We start from the raw sequence: 24,096 nt of genomic DNA, 5'->3' as shown, positions 1-24,096 counted from the left end.
CTATGCAAGTCGTATGCAAAATAAAACTTTTTTAGGTCACACAATGAACAATGAACAAGGAAGTGTTCATAATTATGAGATAAAGATCAACCAGGAAATATTGTGACATCAGTGACATGAGGTAGAACATATATAAAAGTAATATGATGTGTGAACAATGAATATTCAATCAGTACTTTGGTTATTTGGGGCCAATAAACACAGAATTCCAGGCAGTCGATAACTGTCAATAGTGTACAGTGGAAAAAGGAAGTGCTGTTAATGCCACATTACCTGAGGGTCGGACTGTCACCGCAATAAAGAAGAAACATCTTGATATGAAAATGACTTTAAAAAAAAACCAAAAAAAAACACGACTCATAACAGCAAAGACGACTGCAGCAGGAGGAGAAGGTGAAGAGGACAGAAGAAGTGAGGATGTCTTCCTGGACAGAGACTTCATAAACCTGCATGTGCAGATGTACAGTCAATACACCTGACAGCAGGTGATAATGGATTATTGAATGATGAGAAGCTTTATTTGTCAATTTACATTACATTATAATTTGAAATACAGTCAGAGAGGATGATTATAAAGTGTATTTTATTTTTCAAACTCAAACTATCCTCAGACTAATGAAATATACAGTCACAGTACAAAAAAAGATTTATTTTTCTCAAACTTAGTTTAATAAAATCCATGTTAGTGAGCACCTCTCCATTGTCAAGACAATCCACCTGACAGGTGAGGAGATGCTGATTAAACAGCAGGATTATTGCACAGATGCATCTTGGACTCATCACAATAAAAGGATATGATGAAATTAAATCTTGAAAATTAGACATTTATTAAGCATTGAACTATGGGTATTTCACATAGAACTACAGAAACCATATTTCCAGGGTGGGCAAAGTCATGACCCGCCCTACTCTGCCTCTGATTGGCTGGTACTTGTTGCCTTGGTTGGTTGGTTGGTTAGATTTAGGCATGAGGAGTGACTGAATATCAGGATAAGCCAATCAAAAGAGTAGGCACGTCATGACTTTGCCCTCCTGTGTAAAAACAAAGTATCTGTGGCTCTGTGTGACATCGTCAAAGATACAAAAAGGTAAATGTATTCCATTACAATCAGAGATTGAAAAAAAGAGTGTCCCTTTATTTATTAAAGGGATTACAATTACAAAATAAAGAATGATATACGACCATGTAAAGTGCACACAGAGTTATCAGTTCATCATCACGGCCTCTAGTGATAAAATGCTTTACTGGGTGGAAACGACCTTGCAGTTTTAAATTTGTCAGGCTACTGAAAACAAACTTTCCCTCCAGGGGTCGATCGATGTTCACGTTGAAACAGCAGGGGTCGCTGTGGTTGTTGGTCCCAGCTGGACGCTGCTCACGAGGCGTAGAGTGCTGTCTGACGGCACCCCGTGTCTCACCAGTTCACCTTTGAGCTGGAGGAGAAAAACACATCGTGGTGCTGAGATATGGTCACTGTTTTCTCAGATAGATTTAATGATTCTGTGTGAAGTGGGAGAACAAATCAAAGCCTAATAGTTCACCAACAAACCAGAGTCATTCTTGAATGTCACTGTCTTGTGGGACTGACAACATGCCGTGAGCACATATCAAGTTAATTACATCTGTCAGCTCTGAAATATGATTGACTGCAACTGGCTGCTTCCTAAATCTCTGTTTAAAGCACCGCAACACTTGTACTTGTACAAGTTTCCTCATTCCATGAATTTAAACCGGCTGAATCATAACAAGATTCTTTTATCTTCAGCAGGAGGTAATTTTTTCTAGAGCTTCCACAGATGTGAGCAGCACCAGGGTGGAGCTAGACAGAACTATGGACCCAAACACCATGACGGTGCACTGAAAACAACAGGTAGACAAATGGCAGTTGATTTGTATTGAGCAGCATTCGGGCCTATATATTATTTCTTTTATTTAATCATTAGACTATACCTCAGATCCTCCATCCCTCTCCTCGACCCCTTCATCCCTTGAACCCTTCATTCCTCTCTTCCACTCCTTCAGTGTTGATGATTTAAGAATAAAACACGCGTTTTATCTTCTACACAAATAAAGAAACATATTGCCGGCATTAAATCACATGTATGTGACGCCCCAAATTCTGTGATTTATTCCTTCATTCAGCTGCTGCCTCTCCTATCAGATGCATTAACCCTCTGATCAAATAAGAAGAGACTGACCTGTTGGATGACAGTATTCCTGATGACTTCCTCAGTCAGTGGAGACGAAGAAGAAATCCTCATTCTCAGACCTATGACAACTATAAACACAGTGAAACAACATTATAATGCAGGACAGATGGCACTGAGTCTTGCAGCACAGTGTCATTTAGTCCCATTACATAGTAAAAAAAACAAAACAAATCTATACCGCTCACACCAGAAGTATCTAGATGGATAAACAGCACTACAGACCACGTGAAAATAATTAATTAATAAATCACTACTAGTCAGTCCAGTTAATTAAATATTGAAGGTCATGCCATCTTTCACTTAGCTCCGATTATGTCCATTAAGAAAGAACTGGCACTGTATCAGCACACTCACTTTGGTTTAAGATGTCAAAAGGTGTCGGCGAGACTGTGGTGTCCGCAGGTGTGGTGATGTTTGTTGTGGCCTCTGGCGTCGTTGTCGAGGCAACAGTGGTTGTAGGCGTGGTGGTGGTGGCGTTAATAATGGATGGTGATGAGTCTGTTAATAGAAGTGAAAATAAAAGTTGGATAACAAGTAAACTTAACCGAACCTGGAAATCAGCAATGGAATTTAATGCATAAAAAAAACAAGGAAGATTTAAAAACTCACAGTTTCCAACACTCACAATGACACAGCGTAGCTCTGAGTGATATTTGACTGAACTGCAGAAGTATATAAATACATACAATCATGTTCCAAGATACATTAGAAAGCCTTTCACGCACAAAAGGGACATTTGTTATCACAATGTGTACAAGTAATATACATCAACATACACACACAGCACACAACAAGTATCACAAACCCCAAATCCAAAACAACTCAACAACAACAATTTAGTTTTTAACTTTAGGTATTTATATAGTTTTGTCATGTGCGTTGCTATGGGGTAATCGTTATGAGTGACTGACTTGGAAACTGCCTGGACGACAAAACAGATGGGCTGGCTTTCTCCGTCTTCGTTCTCAGACGGCGTCCATCTCAGGATGAACCGCCCTGCTCCTGATGTTGTCTCGTTTGTGTTGTATGGCCCGCTGAACAGCAGCTCAGAGATCCTTCAACAAACAAAAGGGAAAAAAAAGGCTTGGCAAGTTAATTAGAATTTACAAAAGCAAAATTGTTTTCTGTGATGGCGTGACGCCTGACATCTGATTCAGCTTTCACTTTGTTTCCATCATGGAAGTTCTTGTACGGTTGGTTGTTAATTGGTGACTCAGATGTGCAGCTGATTGTTTTTTTCAGTCAGCCGACTCTAAGGCTGGGTTGCACCTACAAGGATTAATTTTTAAACCCAAGTAAATCGTGGTTAAACGTTGATTTATGTTGCACCAAACTTTAAAACTTGCTTCAGTTAAGAAAAAATGTAATCTCTCTTCAAACTTGAGTGTAGTTTTTATTCCATATCAGTGATTCCTGAAGTGTGGACTGCAGCCCACTGTCGGGATTTAAATGGACCAGTTGCACAGCAGACAGTTTAATTTGTCAGAGCAGGAAAAACACAGGTGGACTGTAAGTAATTCAGTGATTCAGTTCCATCAGGTTCCCCAGTGACAGTGACATCGTGCACAGCAGGAGGATCTCCTCCCACTAGAATGCAGGAGTCATTAACACACCTGTGAGTTTTCTGGTATGATGTTGGCTGTGCCACCAGTCCATTGTGGGTTAGTCTTCATTTATTTGATCTAGTTTAACTGGTGTTACAACGTATTCAGTGACCTGTCTTATTAACAGGAAACAAACCTTAAGCCTTATTATTGGTGCAATTAGTCTCATGTGTTGATCAGAGTTATGTTGATATTTCAAATTGGACGGTGACATTCCTGAGTTTGGGAATAGCTGCTCTAAACACTGGCATCAAAACTTTAAACTCAAATTTAAAACGTGTTCCAGTACTAACTTTAAACTTCAAGTGGTTTAACTTTTAAAAATGGCTGCCTTTTTGAGACGGTTTGAGAAACATAATTTTCTGCTGAGCCCTCATGAGTAGGCTAACAAACCAACTTTTTAGCTAGCTAGCAAACAGAATAACAGTTTTGTTTACTTTTTGACTAGATAGCAAACAAAGTAGAGTTTTGTTATCAAAGTAAATGCCAGCAATACCAGGGCATTGTTAACCCCTCGTACCCAAGCTCTCTGAAATTTGTTTAACTTTTGACTTACGTGGAGTTATTTGCTTCTGCGTTGATGCTGATTTCCAGGGTCTGATTAACAGCAGTGTAGAGTCGAGCTTTGTTGGCTGGAGTTGGAGGTAGAAACTTTGGCAGATACAGTCCCTCTGTGCAGGATGGCACCACAGGATCCACTGGAACAACAAAGAAAAATAAATATTTCTGAGGAAAACCATTGGAATATAAAAAAAGGTTCTCAATAGAACCCTCTGGGTGGGTTCTATTGGCGCTAGATTGCAAAGGTGGATTTGGACCTTGAATAAATTAAATCGCTTTCCACTTGCGCTGTAGATCAGTGTAAAATAGAGCTCTTTCAGTCACTGAGGATCAACCCAACCTTCAGGTCCAGGCTGCCAAAGCAATGAATCTTACCCCTTATAGCAAACTGGACGGGTAGTTTACTGATGGCGTCACTGGTAGTTTTCACCTCCTGCGAACCGTTAGTTTGAGTCAGGGTGATACTCTGTCTGGGAAAGTCCTCCATCACCATCTGTACAATGTACGCACCCTGATTACTGCTGCTGGTGGAACCGAACGACAGAGAACAAGACTGCAAGAGAACGACAAGGAACATGAGGTCAAAATAGCCAAAGCCAAGTTTTCTGTCAGGGGATGAAACGAACGACTATAGATTCAATCTGGAACAGAATTTAGTCTGAAAAGCTGCACTCTTACAAATATGTTTCAAAACGGTTAATCCCAGAACAATCTGCTTCTGAAGAACCCTTTTTTGGAGAAAAACCACTTGTAATATAAAAAGGCTCGCAGTAGAAGCTCAGAAGTGTGCTCTTGACAAAACCTTTGAAATATAAAAATTGTTCTTGGTTGAACTCCCAGACAGTGTTCTAGATAAAACCCTCTTTCTTTACTATATTTTGATTGTGCAGCTCTTCAGCCAGATGTTGCAGTCTTTAAATGTGCTTTATCAATAAATTAGGATTGGATTTGGATTAAATAAAAGTTTCTTTCACGTGGACTTTGGCGACTCACCGATGAGAGATTGAGAACAGACGGCTGTGAACAGGGGGAGGCACACTCTGACAGCGATATATTTGCGTATCTGCATTTAACCTCATCTCCGTCGGGATCAAACGTCAACAGGCTGAAATTTCTCCCACAGTTTGAAGGAACTCTGAAAGACAGAAAGAGAGACTGATGGGGTATTTTGGCATTGCACAACCCCCTGCAGTAGTTTCCATGTAAGTCAGGTGTGAGTCAGACAGGTAAGAGTTGGACTGTCTTCTCTAAACAATGGTATCTATTAATGCAAAATGACAGTCTGGTAAATGGCATTCTGCATGCAACCTGACACTTCTTCCTCAATGATGTTTCCTTTTCTTACAAAAGCACTTTTATACTTTTTATATACATCATTATACATTTTTACGTGGTGAATATGGTGGCAAATTAATTTTTAACTGTTTAAAAAGCTGGGCAGGCTTTTTTGAGCCTCATGAGGTGATAAAGGTGCTGATAAGGACGACACGCAAAGTTGTTTGACTACATTCTTACAGAAAGTCAGAAGCAGTAGGTACGCTTACCTGACAGCTGGCAGCATGGTGGTCTGGGGTGATCTGTTGGCTTGGCCGGTGTCAGACCGGTTCCTCAGCTCCACCAAAGTCACAGCTCTCCACCGTCCAATGCCATGTGTGTTACTAATCCAGGCATTACCATCCAACCTTCAGTGGGAGAGTCAGTTTTTATTGTACAGCACAGAATCTAAATGTACTCATGTTGTAGGGGTTGTAAATTTCAGAGTTCAGTTGAGCTACTGACATTTTATGAAACCCTTCAGTGACTGTTTGAAAATGACATTTTTGGCCTTTGGTTAAATTTCTTTTTTTGCATTGTCATGGTGAACTCACACCAGCTGAAATGGCGCGTTGCTGGGAACCCGTCGAGTCATGATTCCCTCAATCTGACACCAATCTCCGGCGCTCTCCGAGTCCACCTTGTGACGCGAGGAGACCTCAGTCCCACAGTTCCCGCTGAGGCAGGTCCATGTGTCAGCTACACAGGTGTGGAAGTTCTGCTTGTGACGAAGGACCACCTGCAATATTATAATAAAGACGTGTTACTGCATTTATGAAAACATCCATGATACAAAAAGGTTCTTAATTGTGCTGATAGATTTCTAGTTGCTTCTTTTGAAGACATACATTTGTCTGTGATCCTGCTGACACACAAGACTCAGTGTCCAGGTTTCCTCATTTTGTTCTTTGAATCTTGTTTTCTTGGATTGTTCTTAGGACTTTTAAGAACTTAAAATACAGCATTTACCACACTTTCTACTGTATCACCAACATCATAGAAAAACTGATGCTGAATTTCAGAAAGTGAATAAGTTGTATGAGAAAGCAGAGGTGGAATGTAACTAAAAACATTTATTTACTGGGCTTAAGTACAAATCTGTGGTATTTGTATTTTACCTCAGTATTTCTTCTTTACTTTTTTTTCACTACAATTCAGAGTAACATATTATACTTTTTATTTCTCTATATTTATTTGACATTATTACTTTACAGATTAAGAATTTTACATGGAAAAGATTTTATAAAAGATGTTGCTTTGTTATAAACAACTGTACCTAACAATTCATACACGTAGAACATTTTGTGGTTCCAGCTTCTCAAATGTGAGGATTTGCTGCTTTTACTTGTAAATCTTTTAATAATTTAAATTTACTGTCAATAATTTTGAGGTTTGGGTGACAAAAATATGGTAAGAATGTCAATATTTTCTGACATTTTACAAACAAAACAAAAAAAATCTAATTCATAATCAAATCACTTACTTGCAGTCAGATCAGCTTCACCTCAACCAACTACAACAGTAAAATTGTTCTTATAGGTTAATGCATATAATCAAAGGTGGGAAGGAAAATGGTGTTAAAGACATAACAAGACAAAAAAAAGTGTAACAAGACAAAAAACAAGATAAAAAGATGAAAAACAACGTAAAAGAACAAGACCAAAAAAGATGTAAGAAGACGAAAAGCAACTTAATAACATGAAAAACAATGTAAAAGACGTAACAAGACTTAAAAACAATGTGACGAGACGAAAAAGACAAAATGACAACATAAAAAGATGAAAAAAGTAACAAAATGAAAAATGGCATAAAAGACATAACAAGATGAAAAAGACGTAACGAGACTAAAACCAACATAATCAGACAAACAATGTAAAAAACTTGGCAAGACATAAAAGACATAACAAGATGAAAAACAATGAAAGAGAAACTAAGATGTCAAAGACACAACAAGACAAAAATCTAAACTGGTGTAAAAGGCAGCTACTTTGTTTTACTTGTATACTTTGTATACATTTCAGTGCTTGTACTTTTTTAACACAAGCATCGGTTCTCTTTACTTGAGTAAATTTAATGTGTGTACTTTTATGTGTACTCTGATAACAATCAGATTATATAAAAGAAAACAGTATAACAGTCAGTTTTCTGCATTTTACTTTTGATACTTTAAGTACACTGTCCTAATTATAATACTTTAACTCAATGAGATTTTTGTTGTAGTTCTTTTACTTGCAACAGAGTATTTTTACAGTGAGATAGTGTTTTTACTTGTAAAGGATCTGAATACTGGAGTGAAACTATACATACCGTGACAGATCCACTTGCGTCAGTGTTTTTGGGGTAGTAGGTCATCACTGTCCCGTAGAAATGACTCGCCTGGGAGCTGCAGACCAGCAGCAGCAGCAGCAGCAGCAGCAGCAGAGACATCATGGACGTGTTTGTCTCTCTTCACCAAGACAGTCAATTTATACCAACACATGTTCATCCAAAGACGGCCTCTTTGGCACATGTGCCTTTTTTCTGTCCTCTGAATTCAAACTAAAAATAACCAGGAAACCGTCTGGTATGAGGAAGTGTTTCTTGTGTTTGTGATCAGAGTTGGTACATCACTGAGTGCAGTGAATGCAGATATCTTAATCATTAGTCAGTGGTGCAGAAACAAGATTAATGTCTTGTTGTCTTTCATTCAAACCTTCATCAAACATGTTATTTTTTCTACAAATCAACTGCATTACATTTGGATTTCCTGTAAAGTTCTTATAGTTGCCCATCAAACATGTTGTGGATCAAAGAAAGATGATTAAGATAAGACACTGTTTGGTGTGATAATGCAGTTTATCTGATGAGTTTTCTTTGGAATTTGTGCCCCAACAATGAACACTACACCTGCATGGGCGGACGCTCGTGTAAAAAACCAGACATCACTGTCTCAGAACAAATCCGACAAGTGGATCATCTGGTTTTTTAGAGCGTGACGGAGGAAATGACACTGCGCTGAAAGAAAAAATATATACATACACAAGGGCTGACGTGTGAAATGAAAGTTTATCCAGAAAATCCAGTTTCCTTAGTATGTCTGCCAAGAAACAGTGTCTGGAAAATGTTTAAGGTGTCAAACACTATTAGGTATGTTTAAGGTGTCAAACACTATTAGGTATTATTACACTGTTTTTGTCTTGTTTCATCTCCTTTGCCATTTTCATCTTGTTATGTCTTGTATAACCCTTTGACCCTGAATTCATGAAGACGTGGGAACAAATCCTGAGAATTACATAAATAAAGGTATATTTGAAATAGATTTATGTGTAATTAGTGGAAATTTGTTTTAAGCATAAATTTCTATCAAATTAGTTGAGTACAGACCCATTATATTCTGTTGAGTACGGATTTATATCTTGTATTTATTAATAAAAAGGTATATTAAAATATAATTATGCATTTAACTTTTGGAAAGTTGTTTTAAATGTTTCCATCATATTTGTTGAGTACAGATTAATTTCTTGTATGTCTTGATAAAATGGTATATTTAAGCTATATTTATATATTTAATTAAATTTGAATTCTGTTCCAGCAGGTGGCGCTATTTGTTTAATTTAACATAAGCTACACTCCGCGGCCTTGACCGTCAAACAGTCCTGAACCCGCCCCTCCACATCGAGCTCGTTGATTGGTCGAGCGCGCCGTCCATCACGGCCGTGATGACTCAGATCACGGTCATGTGATTGATGTTTTTGTTATTTCTCTTCCGCCTTCGGTGCTCTCCGGCCGTGTCATGTGGATGTCAGACACCCAAACTGACAGGCTTTGGGGTTGAAATCTGCTCTGCGACTCTTCCAGGAATCTCTGCCGGGGGTCTGAGCGCTCTCCGCCGCAGCACAGACTCCTCCTGACGGCGCCGGGGCGCGGTGAGAGCGATGGCGGACGGGGAACGGTCACCGCTGCTGTCCGAGCAGCACGACGGGACCAACGGCTTCTCTCCCGGGGGCAGCTCGCATGGATATCCGCCAAAACCACAGAGTACGTCAGCTGTTATGTTTGTCACCCTTTAGCCAGAGCCGTACTGACATATTTATATGTTTTAAAACAGCAAAACAGTTTGAGTTTAGCCTGGAGAAAGTCGTCAACTTGTAGACAAACGTTAGCTAGTTTTAGTTTGCAAGGTAGCTAGCTAGCAGTTTGGCTAACGTTAGCTGTCAACTATTGAGTTAAACTGAAAGACAGACGAAAATTACCTTCAGACACATTTAATATTCGATTAATAAAGTTGATCAACATGTCTAGTAAGACATAATGCAGTCACAGCGGTATCAAATGGTCACACAACAGAATAAGTCATGTGAAACTGAAGTCTGGTGAATAAAATGAACGAAATGAGGGAACTGAACTAGTTTGTGGTCAGTTTGTTTGGTGGTGTGACACAAGGTCAAAGTTCAGCCAGTTAGGTTTCCTATCTGCTGTAACAGCAGTTTAAATGCGAGTAGTCCGTATGTTTATCCTAATTTGTGAATTAATGGGTTAAAAAGAGCATGAATGTGTTCAGATACAATGAAATAATGCACAGCTTCTCTCTTTGCATTTAGAAATGTATAAATATAAGAATTCAAAACAAACAATGACGCACAATAAAAAATGACGTAAGTGAAAATTACCATTTGAGAAACGCACTCAAGTAGAAGTAAAAAAGTACCTGGTTATTAAATTGCTCAAAGCACAAGTTACTTTCCATTTTAATATTTTAGGGGGTGGTGCAGTTAATGTAAATAGCAATAATGTTGAAATTAGTATTACAGCAGAATAACAGCTTTCGAAAACCCCAGCAGACCATCAGCTCCAAGATAAGATAAAATCAAACTGTGCAGGATTTCCCCCAAAATAATCCCTCTCAGTCATCACCCGCGGCCCAACAGAAGTGTGGAGCGGTGCTACACAATTAATCTAAATATTTTTGATAAAAGGGGAAAAGTGTGATGAAGCAGTGTACTGTGGCGATGCAAAGATACGCAAACCCCAACAAATGTCACATCATGATGATGTTTTTGTCACTCAAAATGAAAAGTGTGGCACAAATGTTAGCATTCACACTAATCATGAATCGTATTTCATGATCTTGTTTCCATATCTTGCAGACCTGGACTATTCTTTGTCTTCTTGTATTAAACACTTAGTTGATCAATTGGAATCTTAGCTAGTAATATGATTAATATGATTCTGTAGTTTTCAGAATGTGACTTTTATTTCAGGGAGAGCCAATGATATCAAAAGCAATGTCACTCAACTGTATTATTCTATAAATTACAATATAATATATGTTTAATACTAGCAACTAACAGTTTTTAAATTAGATTTGCTGGACTTTAGGATACAAGAGTGTGTTAATATTTGTAAAAGACGACTGTGACTGAAGACTTTAAGGCAGGTGTTTATAGCAGGATGCATGAGAGTTATGAAACAAACTTTTTAACCACCCACCCAAAACCAGGTGATGCTGATTATCTCATGATTGCAGATAATCTTATTAATCCAGCGTTTCTGCTCGTCCTTAAAAGATTAAAAGTCTAAAATCCAGTAATCTGAACTTTAGGCCTTTAAACATCTTGAATCTGATTTTGACGGGTCTTAAAAATTGACTGACTCCAGAGTTCATGTTTCTCTTATAAAGTGGAATTAAATTCTGTCTCACTTTTAAATTAGTTATTTTGTTCTTGGAAAAAATGTATTGACAAAACAAAACAACATTTAACCAGTAACCATGATGCAAGCTTGTTCTCTTTTGCCACTGAGGAAGTAAAATAGGTCTTAAATTGTATTTATAATAGTGTTAAATAGCTCTTAAAGTGTCTTAAATTTAACTTGTTGAAACAAACAGAAGCTATTTCATCATCTCTTTCCTTATATCATTTTAAACTGAATACCTTTTGGTCTTGTAGATAAAAAAAGAGGAATTTTAAGACGTCACATTGTGCTCTGAGAACATGTGAAGGGATTTTTCACTCTAGACTGAAAGAAGAAGAATTGACAGATGACTCAACAGTGAAAATAATCAGCCCACATTCAGTTTCAACTGCTTGCCGGAGACGATATGTCTGACTGCTTATTTGCTCTTTACTCTTGATCTCTGCTTTATCTCGTCCCTCTTTTTTGTCTTCTGTGTTCTTATTAATTCAATCCTCTTTTTCACACTTCTTTCCCTTCCTGTGTTGCTCCTGATGATGTTTGGTCTTTGGGTGTGGTACTCACTGATAATGCCATGTAATCTGATATCATTACTATACAGTTTTGGCTGACTAATACATGGCTCACTGTAATCAGATACTTTGAAAAGGAACTACCAGTTTCAATGACTAAATCGTTATCAAGGCCGCTATAAAAACAGACTGCTTGTATTCCCACTGTTTGTCTTAATATGCACAGCGAGTTGATAAAACTGGTGAACAAAGCAGTACAGTTGATATTTTGTGGGACCGTACACACTGTTCTGGGACTGACTAACGTGTGGAAGTAACACAGAGTTTCAAAAAGTGTCCATCTAGTAGTTTTTATGTTTTATATTTCAGTCTGGACCAAAGTGATGACAGATTACATTGCTTTTCTCAGATTCACCGCACTCGTGTATCCTAAAAAAAGAAGGAAGATTTATGTTTCATGTTTATATTTCTCAAAGTTTGGTATGGAAAAAATCATACTGTTATGGTATTGACAGTAACTAAACCGTCTCGTCCTGGTGGTCTCGCTCTCTCCAGGTTTGGTGCCGTTCCCCAGCTCGTCGGCGCCAGGCGAGCCTCCACCCCCTTACTCGCCTCAGGGCAGCCCGGACAGCAGCAGCGCGCCGGTCATCAGCTGTCGGGTCTGCCAGAGCGCCATTTCCGTGGAGGGCAAGACGCACCAGCACGTGGTGAAGTGCAGCATCTGCAACGAGGCTACGGTGAGTCACGCAGAGGTGGATTCATGAAGCAGACGCTCTGTAGGTGAACTGGACAAATATTTTTTTTCTCACAGCTCTCAGACAAGGTCAGCCAAGCAGAAAATGGTGGAACCAAACATTTCGTCACACTTTTTTTCCAGTGTATTTGTGTTATAATGTACAGTTAAGAAGGTTTAGACAGTATCTGTTTTGTCCTACCTTCTTACCTTCCTGACAGTCACCGGGGTCGAAGGTATTTGATGGTATTTCTGTTAAAAATGAACAAACGAAAAAGCAAAAACTGAGCTGCTGGTGATAGAAGTGGTTACGGCACGTTTGACACAGTCGAGCCTACAGTTCTGTGTCTAATGTGCAGTTAACCTACTTAGACAAGTCTTGCTGGGTTAAAATATTTACCGTCCATAGAATAATGAATAGAAAGGAAACACACATCATTCCTCCACTGATTCTTGCTGGAAGACGTAATGACACTTTGCCGTGGCGGATAGCGAGACATCAGTGGGCTAAATGGAGATTATGTGCAGGTGGTGGTTGTAGACGGGCAACTGAATAAAATCATGTGACTAAGAAAGTGCTTTTGTAGCTGGGAAAAGTCGTCTCAAGATTCTCTGGTTTCTTTACTCCTAAATGTCACTAAACTGAATGTTTCCCAATTTTTTTTTTCACCTGGGGACGAACCTTTTAAAAAACACAAACCATTGTGACCCAAGTTTGTGCTTGAATGAACGCTCCTGACTATTTTTACTGCCGTTTCTGCATAACCCTGTTTTATCTTGACACTTTATTGAAAACCTAAACACACGTTAAAACTGTTAACTTGTTCTGTAAAACTTTTTTTCCAATTTTAAAAGCTTAATTGTGGCCATTAAATCTCATAACTTAACATATCAAAAAGAGAGATTTTAGAAATGTTTTCACAGATCTTAAAGCATCTGAAGGTTGATGATAAGTGCAGTCAGAAACCATAAAACACCAGACTAATGTACTGAGTCTCACGTTTCACCAACCAGACATTAACAGTGTCTTAAACTTCCTGTCTCAGGAAGTCTTTCCATCATCTCAGCTCAGAATATTTCTGCTGATGAGATCAAAATTGAACCGCTGAAAACTTCTTTAGAACCCAAAATGAGGAAAAACGTAGATACTGAAACTGAAGACGTGTTGTGTTTTAGGTTTCTTAGTCATGTCCCCTTTGTGTCCCCGTAGCCAATAAAGAACGCTCCTGTTGGAAAGAAGTACGTCCGCTGTCCATGTAACTGTCTGCTGATCTGCAAAGTCACGTCGCAGAGGATCGCCTGTCCGAGACCATACTGGTGAGACAGAGAGCCGGTGTGGGATTATTTTTCACCCGTCTCAGCTCTGGCTTGTAGTCGCACCATCTGTGCAGAAGAGGCCATTCAGCTAAATACAGTCGTGGATGAGTTGGTGTTCAGCAGCTGCTCCTGCTTTGAAATCATTCCACTTGTACATCTGGTCTGAGGAATTCTTTTAATAGATTTTTATCTTCATTATTTAAGCTGCACCAGAAGGTTTTTACAAAAATTAAGACATCTTATCAGCCTGAATCTCACTGAAGCAACAGCAATGGAGAGCTGTTGTCCTTTTCTGATGGGAAACGGCCGTTATATAAGTCAGATATCGCTGTTTCCAAAGCCACCAGACTCCATTGACAAAAACAGTTATTTTGCTTTGCAGAAGATGGGGTGGTCTACTGCTGCCTCGATCTGTTTGATGATTTTTAGACGCATTTAAGTTAGTTGTTTGTTTTAGTTGATTGATATCAGCAGATCCACAAGCTAACTAATCAATCAAGGCAGCAGTAGACCAGTAATTCCTGTGTTTTGCAAGTAAAGCTACTGTTTACGAGCAACACCTTTCACATTTAAGTAGTCTTGAGATCCCTTCTAAAACTGACGTGCTTAAAACAAATATTGAGGATCAAAACCCAACATTAGTGAAAAGGGAAATCATGTCAGGATGCACTAAATCGAAAACGTAAAAATCAGTATAAGTATAAGTTTTGTGATCTGAAACTACGAGATATTTAAATGTAAGCACCGTGTTTCTAAAATGCGTCTTCTGCCAGTAAACGCATCATCAACCTGGGACCAGTTCACATCGGCAGAGACAGTCCTGAACCGCAACACCAGCCCGTCGGGATCCGGGTCATCTGTGGACACTGCTCCAATACATTCCTGGTAGGAGACGCACTCACCAGTGATGGCGCCGGTCCCACTCGTGCATTACTTTAGTTTTAATCACTTGGTCGTCTAACAGTTGTTAAGAGGATGATTTGCTGATATTCAGACTCACACTTCCTGTCCGTCTCTCTTCCAGTGGACAGAGTTTTCAGACCGGACTCTGGCCCGGTGTCCACACTGCCGAAAAGTGTAAGCATCTCAATCTTGTCTTGTGTCAAAAAAACCATCCCACAAACAGTTTATTTTCCGCTATTAAATGTCTTTCTGTCTTTTCTTTCCAGCTCCTCTATTGGCCGGCGGTACCCCAGGAGGAGGAGCCTGCTGTGCTTCCTGCTGTTCATCGTCCTCGCTGCTTCCACCGCAGGACTTGTGGTGAGTGTGTGTGAATATATTTGTTTTTTGGGGCTTTTCATGCCTTTGCTGCCTAAATCAGCTCATCCTGACTTCTCTACCCCACCTGCTTTGTCTGGACGACACATGTTGTACTGTATGTTAAAGTCACAAATATATTGTGTGAAAATATTTTATGAAATTATTATTATTTCTTAATCCTTTAATCCTCCTGTGGTCGCTGAGATTGTCTTCAGGTTGGATGTATCTGCTTCTGAAACATTCTCCGTCTGTGTCTCCGTGTTCAGGTCGGTACGTGGAAGCCAGCCCAGAACTCTAAAGGGATCTACGTTTCCTGGGTGCTGCTGATTCTGCTGATTCTGTTCACCATGGCGAGAACCATCTACTGGAGGTGTCTGAAGATCAGCGACCCCATATCCAACATCATGTAGAGAGAGAAAGGAAAGGAAGGAAGGTGAGAGGGCTAGTGGATGAAGAGAAGGAAGAAGAGCTGAGATTGAGCTTTTTCTAAAATCAGAGCGAAAAAGAGAGTAAGAGGTGAAAGGATGAAGAGATACAGAGGAGGGGAAAGGAAACAAAGAGAGACTGAAAGATGCATTGAAGATATTAGAAACAAAATTCCACATTCATGCCAAATTGTGAAAAGAAAAACTTGATAACGGTTACAGCGTGAAGGTTTTTCGTTGTCCCCGGTGTCTTCTCTTCACCATCAGAAACTGTGGATGGTTGTTACACGTTTGCAAAGAGATTTGAGAGATGAAAGGAGAAAAAAGCAGGTAGTTCAGGACAAAAAAGAGCAGGAAAAACCCTCAAATATTTGTTTTTGACCCAGTAATTGTCTTCTATGTTGAACTAAAATGTTGTTTGAGAGCTGATTGTTTTATTTTTAGATCAGAGCTGCCTGCTGCTGTTCTGTTTACAACAATATTAATTAAAATTTTGTAATTTTTGTGCCCCTAAATGAAAAGGAATCAGTATTTCCTGTAGATAAATGAAATTATATCAAAATAGCAATGAGATTCAGGTAAACTGCCTTGATTTGTATGGATCTGTTGAGGGATGAATGCAGTAAAGGAGGTGTTTTAGCCTTTAAATTATATACTCATACCAAATATGAGAAAAACAATAATTGATCCTAATCAAAGAAACAAGATGCTTTTTTGTTTTTTTGTTTTTTTTAAATGAGATTCAGTCCGACCTTTGAGTTATTCTTCAACTTGGACCCTATTTTCCCATGTTTTTGTGTCTGCATGACTAATTAGGACAAGAGTTTTTGAAATTGGTTCAGTATTGATCGAAAATTGGTCCAGTAAAAGTGCTTCTTTTTGTTTTTCCAAGTGTCTGACAGCATTATGGAAAGGACGGCTGCAGAGAGAGACCTTTTTTTTAAAGAGTAAGATCCTTTTTATTCAAGCAGAAACAGACTTTCTATCGCTCTCCTCAAAGAACGAAAAGGGTCAGTCACCTATTGTTAGTGGGTCTCTACATGCTAATTGTGGTATAAAAATGGTATGTACATTAACGGCGCAGTTGCCTGGAGGGATTACGTTGCAGCGTAGTTTTGCTTTTGCCGGCTGCAGCGGTTTCGCTCAACACTGGAACAATTCCAAAAACCTGTTGTCCCAACTATTCACATTACCCTCAGTTAACTCTTCATTCTGTGTCACTTTTCTTGTTCTTACTATATTTTCTGGGTCCAAACCGAATCGTTTTGTTCCAAACTACATTCCACATTACTGCTTGAAAAATGATAAAAACTAGGAAATAAACAACTCTCTCTTTAAAAGGAGTGTTTCGATATTTTGGGTACATGTACATTTTCACTTTCTTGCTGAGAGTTAGCTGAGAGGATTGGCATGACTCTCAAATCTGCACAGTAAATATGCAGCTACAGCCAGCAGCTAGTTAGCTTAGCTTACATTTCATTTGTTTAATCCCTACAAAAAAAAAAAAAGTTGTGCTTTTACAAGGTGTTATGCACAGGATTATTTCTTGTTTGTAGGTTTTGTTACCTTTGGACAGAGCCAGGCTAAGTGTTTCCACCTGTTTCAAGTCTTTATGCTAAGCTAAGCTATCCGGCAGCTGTCTGTAGCTTCATATTTGATGCACAGACATGAGAGTGGTATCCATCCTCTCATCTAACTCTTAGCAAAAAAGCAACTCGGTGTATTTCCCAAAAAGTTGAACTATCCCTTTAACAGTTACTCCAGCAGTTGAATTAAAAATTTTAGCTGATGTATTTTGTTGGGGATAAAAACTCTTTCATAAACTTGATTTTTTGATTTTCACCAACCACAAAGTACAGAAAACATCTTAATAACCACATTAAGTGCACATATCATCTACATACAGTTTTTACAAGGAACCACATGAGTTTTATTTTGGGGGCATTGGTCATTAAAATTCAAAATAAGTTTACAGATACACAGATTCAGGAAGGGTTTGGTCTGAGTTTGTGTCATCAAATGTGCTGATTTGAGAGGATATTATTTAAAACTTGCTTGTAAAAAAAATATATAGTTACCATTCATAAAAAGGTGAGGGAAATGCAGGATGTTCATGGGTAATTTATACTTCAATAGACAGGCAGAGGTTAAGTTAGCGGCATCATTTTCTTTACAATTTTTTTTTTTGCAGTTAGTCTAGTAGCATGTCAGCGTGCAGGATCATCTCACACGGGGGTTTAGGGGCATTTGATTTAATTTACTTTAAATGATTCATCAATGATAACTTCATCTAAACTTGACCGGGAATCAGCTTAAATATCACGTGTGGTTTCAGTAGTAAACTCAGCTAAGTACTTTTTAACTGAAGTGCAGTTTTACCTGTTTGCATCACTGATACAAACCACTTGAAGCAGACACACACACACACACACACACACACTCACACACGCACAGGGAATGGTTTATTTATTTATCGTCTCTCTTTCTGATTCACGTTCATCATATCTGAATCAAACTGAAGTGAACTGACACACTAGTTAAAACCTGTTCGTGTCTCTTTCTCTGTTAGTGTAAATATATTCAGTGGATGTTGATTATTTTGGACTGTACAGAATTATCAGAGCTGTTGCTTCCCTCTCGTGGCTGATTAATGTAAAGTACCCGCTGACTGTGAAACACGTTGCACTACATTGTACTGATGTACTACTGTACTACTGTATGTTTTTGTCAATATTATTCTGGTGGATGGATCGTTGTTTTTTTGTATAATGTGAAACAAAGTAATACTTTTAACAAGGTCCTCCGACTCCAGTGTCTCTTATTTGCAATTATAGGTTATATTTTTGGTTATTTAATCAGGTATAACTTAATATATCAGCTCCAAACTGGATCCTGTTACTTCTCAGCGGCATCCCATACAACTTTTTTTTCCCCAGGATGGTGAAGTCTTGTTCTATGGCCTTGTCTCTCAAACTGTTTTACACGAGCTCCTTCTAGTGGTACGTAGAAGAATGTCAGAAATATTTTTTAAACACTACATAAAACATAAATACTACAAAATGCTACAGGATTTTAATTGTAAATACATAAAGTTTTATTTTTCCTGTATTTTTGTGTCCTAGAGTGTCAGTACTGAAAATCTGTGCTCAAGTACAAGTACTTACATTACTAAAATATTGCTCAGTTACAAGCAAAAGTACTAGTATTAGAAAAATACTTACTACTAAATGTACAAAGTACTTGTCTCAACAACTACTCAGAGAATTAGTTACTTATTTCAAATATATTACTTGCTAATTAAAAACAACACTTGCTAATTATCACATACTTACCTTGAAATTTGGAGGTGATTTTCAGAGAAATTTAAAATATGCTGCTTTGTAATAACTACATGAAAATGGTACTTGGTAATAATCACATAATTAGCTGTAAAAGTCGTGGGTAATTTAAAAATTTTTTTAAAAAGTATTACTTGGTAATTACCATATATATATACCATGAAATTATGGGACCTGGAAATTGAAGTGTTACTTTTTAACTGTTGATGTTTCACACATTATCAGTAGAAGATATTGAATCAAAGATGTTCCTGTTTCTCCAAATCTTCACTTTAAGTTTCTCCCAGTTTCTGCTCAGTGATCACACTCACCTCTCATGAGTTTCCTTATTCAACAAATGACTCCACCAAACAAAACAAAGACACATGAGATGCAATTACTGACATTTCTAGACCATTGATTGAATATTCACAAGTACTTTTTTAATTTGGGGATTAATCAATTAATCATTAATCATTAATCATTAACATCGTCACTCCAAACCTGCTGCTGCAGCATTTTGGCTTCTAAAATGCAGATGAAAGGTTTATATATTAATTCAAATTGTACTCAATACTCAATTATGATGTTAAAAGTAACTAAGTACATTGTAGCTTGTAATGCATACTCAAATAAAAGTACAGACTTGAAAATCTACTCAGTCGGGTTTTTACTTTTTTTAGTTCACAAAACACTGCTGGAGTTTCTCAGGAAAACAGTGTTGCAGAATCTCCCAAAAAAATGGAAGTGAATGTTTTCAAACAGAAAAAACAGTTGAAAAAAACATAAAAAGCCTCCATTCTGCTCCTCTAGTTTAACTCTTGACGGACGGTTCAGACGGGCACGTGGCTCCAAGCTAAGCATCTACAGTGAAGATTTAGGCTAAAAACATGGTGCGTAAATAATATTTTTTTGTACATTCAAAAGTGACAAAGTGGAAATAAAATGTTGAGGATTCAAAGTGAGCGAGCTGTGAATAAAATATGAACTTTGTCTCCATCTTGTGACGTTTAACGGGAAGAAAAATGTGTCCATGAGATCACAGACTGTATCAGTACTGTACATTCAATAATGTTGATGACATCATTCATATGTGAGCATGTTGTTCTTCTTTCTTCATGAGACTGTTGTAAACTATTATTATTATTATTATTATTATTATTATTATTATTATTATTATTATTATTATTGTCAGAGTTTGTGATGATGCAGTGAAGTTGTAGGATGGTAAAGTAAACACACACTGTGAGGTACAGACAAGTGTGATCATCAATCCATCAATAAATAATCAAATTATTTATCATGAAGTTGCACAACTTTTCTCCAAGATGCCATGTTTTACTCCACAGTTGGTGACTCAGCCTTCATCAGGGTGGTATGAGGTTGATTCAGGTTTCTTTACACACAATCACTTCATTTATGTTGTTTTATAAAAGATAAAGTGTTTTTATGTTTTGTTTGGTCACATGACTATTTGACAGATGTATGAAAGGAAACTGGAAACAACCAGAAACATAAAAAAATTATGAATAAAAATCATGTGAAGCAGCATCTTGGTAGAGTTGATTTAGAAAAAAATTTATCATTCATGTTACTGATCATGTATACACTACAAAAAAATGTCATGTTTCATTAAATTTATCTTTAACATTCATTTATTAGAACAACAGACATTGATCAATATTTTGTTAATAAACCAACTGGATAACTTTCAACAACAGACCAACATCATATGAAACAACGTGATTAAAGACTGAATTAAAATAAAACTCTATTAAAACATTTTCCCTCAAAGAATAAAACAACAGATCTAAAACTGAGGAGAATCAAAAATATCAAAAAATAAAACTGATGACAAAATCAGCCAAAAAAACTGAAACAATCAAATCATCCATTCAATTCATTCTTCAGGTACAACTTGCACTCTAAAAATATTTTTTAAAAGCAAAAACAGTAATTACCATCTTTAATATATTTTGGCTAAACACAACACAACTACTTCATGACTCAAGATTTTATAAAATGAATTTCAGATTAAAACAATCATTTATCTCTGCATGTTTTTACAGCGAGTTGCATAAAAATATTTTTGCATAATCCAACAACTGAGACTCTCAAAAGTTAAACAAAAAAAAATCAAAACATGATTTCTGTGACCCTCAAAACCAAATCAAATCTGCTTTAGATGTAAAATAAGAAAAATAAAAGATGAACAGATCCAGGAACGCTGGTTTGGGTGTAAAAATGTGAGGATGAGTTTAGAGTCAAATAAACCTCAAATAATTATGACAGAAAGTTGAAACAATTAACTTTGATTCCTGAACGTCACAGAGAAATATCAGTCTGACAGATTCTGATATCAACAGTTTCAGCATCATCAGCTTTTCCTAGTTCAAAAAATGGGAAGAGTTTCTCAGTGAAAGTGTCTCTGTAAGTGCAGATGTGAGTCGTGTCTTCAGGGTTGTAGAAGGACACGTCCCCTCTGTCATAGTCCAGCTGGACTCTGATCCTCTGGAGACTCTTCTTCACTTTGACAGTCTTACCAAGAACATCAATGTATTTTCCATGACGATGTGATAAACACCAGATTCCATATTTTGGTGTGGCAAATCTCTCTCCTTTCCTGTCAACTGACTCTTTAACCAAACCTACATTCCAGACAGGATGATCTCCCACCTCCACCTCCCAGCTGTGTTTCCCTGAGCTGAAGCCCTCAGAGCCCAGAACTGTGGGATATTCAGTGTTTCTCTCTGGATTGTCAGGAAGCTGCTGCTTTGTGTCTCCACGTCTCACACTGGTCAGATCGTCGGACAGATGGAGGCAGCTGTCTGCAGTGTTTGGGTCCAGAATGACAGGAGTGAAGTGGACCCTGTCCTTCATCTTGTCCCAGACTCTGAAGGACAGGTTGCCCAGATGTTTGGCCACATCTATCAGCGCTCCAGAGACCAGCTGTGGATCTGACACTGAGCTCTGGACTCTGGCTCTGGTCTGAGTGGGTTTATAACTGCTGATGAACGGCACGTTGTGTTTCTGCAGCTCTTCTTCAACGGCACAGATACTGTCTGACAGAGAGGAGATCTGCTCCTGAATCTTCTTCATCTCTCTGCTGATAGTCTTCCCCTTCTGCTCCTCTTCCTCCCTCAGAGCTGCCAGTCTGGACTCCTCTTCCTCTTTGAGGATCTGGTGGAGCTTGTTGAACTCTGCTCTGATCTGTCTCTCTGTGGACAACACCTGCTTCTTGGAGTGTTGAATCATTTCATTGTATGTTTTCTCCACTTGTTTGTATTTTTTCCTCTTGTTCTGTAGAGACTTTAAGTCAGATTTCAGCTGCTCCTTCAGCTCACTGACTGCTTGTTCTATAGGAACCACCTGGTGACCGTGGTGGACAGAAAACTCACAGACAGGACAGACAGCTTTGTCTTCATCCTTACAGAACAATTTAGGCTCCTCTTGATGGTTACTACACACCACCTCCACCTTCTCGTCTCCTTTTTCTGTCTCATGCGGTTTTTTTTTCTTTCTTCCTGTAAAGGAGTCGGCCAGTTCCTTCAGTTGAAAGTTCACAAGTACATGATCCTTTGAGGATTTTCTTTTACAAATGGGACAGTTTTTATTTTTGGTTTGTTCCCAGAATTTCTGCAGGCAGCTTGAACAGAAGCTGTGGTTACATCCCAGCGACACAGGATCTGTGAAAATCTCTGAGCACACATGGCAGCTCAGGAAACTTTCAAAAAGAGCTGTTTTCTCAGCCATTTGTCTGTGTATCAAAAAAAGTCTTTCAAAAGTAAGACTCACCGAGTTACTGTCTCTTTCTTTGAGAGCTTAAAATCCTCAAATTGATTGTTGTCCGGCAGAGATCTCACACCCTGCAATGGTATCTCAGCTCTGTTCAGCAACATCAAATTCTTCTTTCACTTTCACTCACTGTGTCACAGCAGAGTGAATTCTGGGGATTAAAAGCTGTGTGACTGTCATGTCATGTTGTGACCAGCAGATGGTGCATGTTTTCAGTCTATATTTCCTTTTTCATTCAGAACAGTACAGATGCACTGCATATGCATCTGTAGGCAAATAAAACAACAGGAAAAAGAGAGAGAGAACCAGGAAGCAGCTCTCAGTGACATCAGCACCTAAGACATTCAAATCACACATCACTCAAAAATAGTTCATCAGCTTTCAGCTCGCTTCAAGCTTAAGAACCACTGATTTAGAACAAACAATAATACTTTATATATTAGAAATTTGACTGTTTGCCTTTTGACTAATAACATCCACATATCACTGAAAACCATTAAAGCTGCAGTAGAAATCCACCAGAAAAGTTGATTCTTTCCTTTATATCCCTCCTCTCTTTACTCTCACAGTAAACAGTGCGGTCGGCTCCTCCGTGGTCCAGCCTGTCCTCTGGTTACCATCCCCAAACCAGTGGCCAGACGGACCGGGCCAATCAGGAGATGGAAGCTGCGCTCTTCTGTATGTCCTCTCGTTGCCCAGTGCCTCCTCAGGTATGACCTCCTCTGAGTTTTTTTTTTTTTTACATTATGTACATTATTTTAACAAATGAACATACAGGTTTTGTTTTTGTTTTGGTTGTGCAACAGGAAATCTTTTTTCCTCGTTCTTTGTTATTGGCTTGACCCATGAAATGGAGCACTGAGCGATGCCTTCAGGGACTTTAATCTGTGCTGTATGCTTGTGGACTTTTGAATGGTACCTTTAAATATGCTGTGTTTTTGTTTAGTCTGTGCTGTTTTGTTTTGTGTATGTGTTCTGTTTTTTCCTTCTTTGTCATATATATATATGTGTGTGTTAATGTTGTATGCTACCTGTAGTTTTACCAGTAAACAAATCATTACAAAAAAAGAAAGCTGTTTTTTTTGAAGAGCTGAGTTGAGCCTTTACAGATGACCCTGCTTCTCTCTCTTCTCCTCTCTCTCTCTCTCTCTCTCTGTACCTCTCTCTATCTATCTCTCTCACTCCAGCTCCTGGCTCAGAGGGACGGCTGTAGCGTCGTGTCAACGTTCCTCCTGATTCCCCTCTCAGTCTCTCGTGGCTCAAATCCCGCTGAGCCACTAAGCCCTCAGCAATCCGAAACGCTCGAGTTCCGGAGCCCCTTCGGTTTATGGAACACCAGGAATTCTGGATTACGGGAAAATTAAAATAATGGGG

At 38.4% G+C, this 24,096-nt stretch overlaps 3 protein-coding genes across 3 annotated transcripts; 1 reads left to right on the top strand and 2 right to left on the bottom strand.

The window, feature by feature from the left end:
- Positions 1 to 805: 805 nt before the first annotated feature.
- Positions 806 to 8,800, bottom strand: LOC146305420 (uncharacterized). Its single transcript, XM_084712262.1, has 12 exons — positions 7,998 to 8,800; positions 6,245 to 6,429; positions 5,921 to 6,058; positions 5,370 to 5,511; positions 4,752 to 4,929; positions 4,372 to 4,513; positions 3,123 to 3,266; positions 2,821 to 2,873; positions 2,566 to 2,709; positions 2,200 to 2,279; positions 1,299 to 1,434; positions 806 to 1,260 (listed from the first exon to the last, which is right to left on the bottom strand). Exons 1-11 carry the CDS (start codon positions 8,118 to 8,120, stop codon positions 1,324 to 1,326), a joined length of 1,440 nt encoding a protein of 479 aa, XP_084568388.1. The 5' UTR covers positions 8,121 to 8,800; the 3' UTR covers positions 806 to 1,260; positions 1,299 to 1,323.
- Positions 8,801 to 9,414: 614 nt separating this feature from the next.
- LOC146305419 (type I phosphatidylinositol 4,5-bisphosphate 4-phosphatase-A-like) lies at positions 9,415 to 18,410 on the top strand. Its single transcript, XM_084712317.1, has 7 exons — positions 9,415 to 9,707; positions 12,431 to 12,612; positions 13,819 to 13,925; positions 14,699 to 14,810; positions 14,950 to 15,002; positions 15,095 to 15,185; positions 15,452 to 18,410. The coding sequence occupies exons 1-7, from the start codon at positions 9,605 to 9,607 to the stop codon at positions 15,593 to 15,595; spliced, it is 792 nt and encodes a 263-aa protein (XP_084568443.1). The 5' UTR covers positions 9,415 to 9,604; the 3' UTR covers positions 15,596 to 18,410.
- Positions 18,411 to 20,484: 2,074 nt separating this feature from the next.
- Positions 20,485 to 23,810, bottom strand: LOC146305418 (nuclear factor 7, ovary-like). Its single transcript, XM_084712316.1, has one exon. The coding sequence runs from the start codon at positions 22,678 to 22,680 to the stop codon at positions 21,253 to 21,255; it is 1,428 nt and encodes a 475-aa protein (XP_084568442.1). The 5' UTR covers positions 22,681 to 23,810; the 3' UTR covers positions 20,485 to 21,252.
- Between the last annotated feature and the right edge of the window lie 286 nt (positions 23,811 to 24,096).

The sequence above is a fragment of the Lutjanus erythropterus genome, chromosome 23 (assembly GCF_056507025.1).
Source record: "Lutjanus erythropterus isolate fLutEry1 chromosome 23, fLutEry1.hap2, whole genome shotgun sequence".
NCBI classification, from domain to species: Eukaryota; Metazoa; Chordata; class Actinopteri; order Lutjaniformes; family Lutjanidae; genus Lutjanus; species Lutjanus erythropterus.
This window is presented reverse-complemented; position numbering and strand designations above follow the sequence as displayed.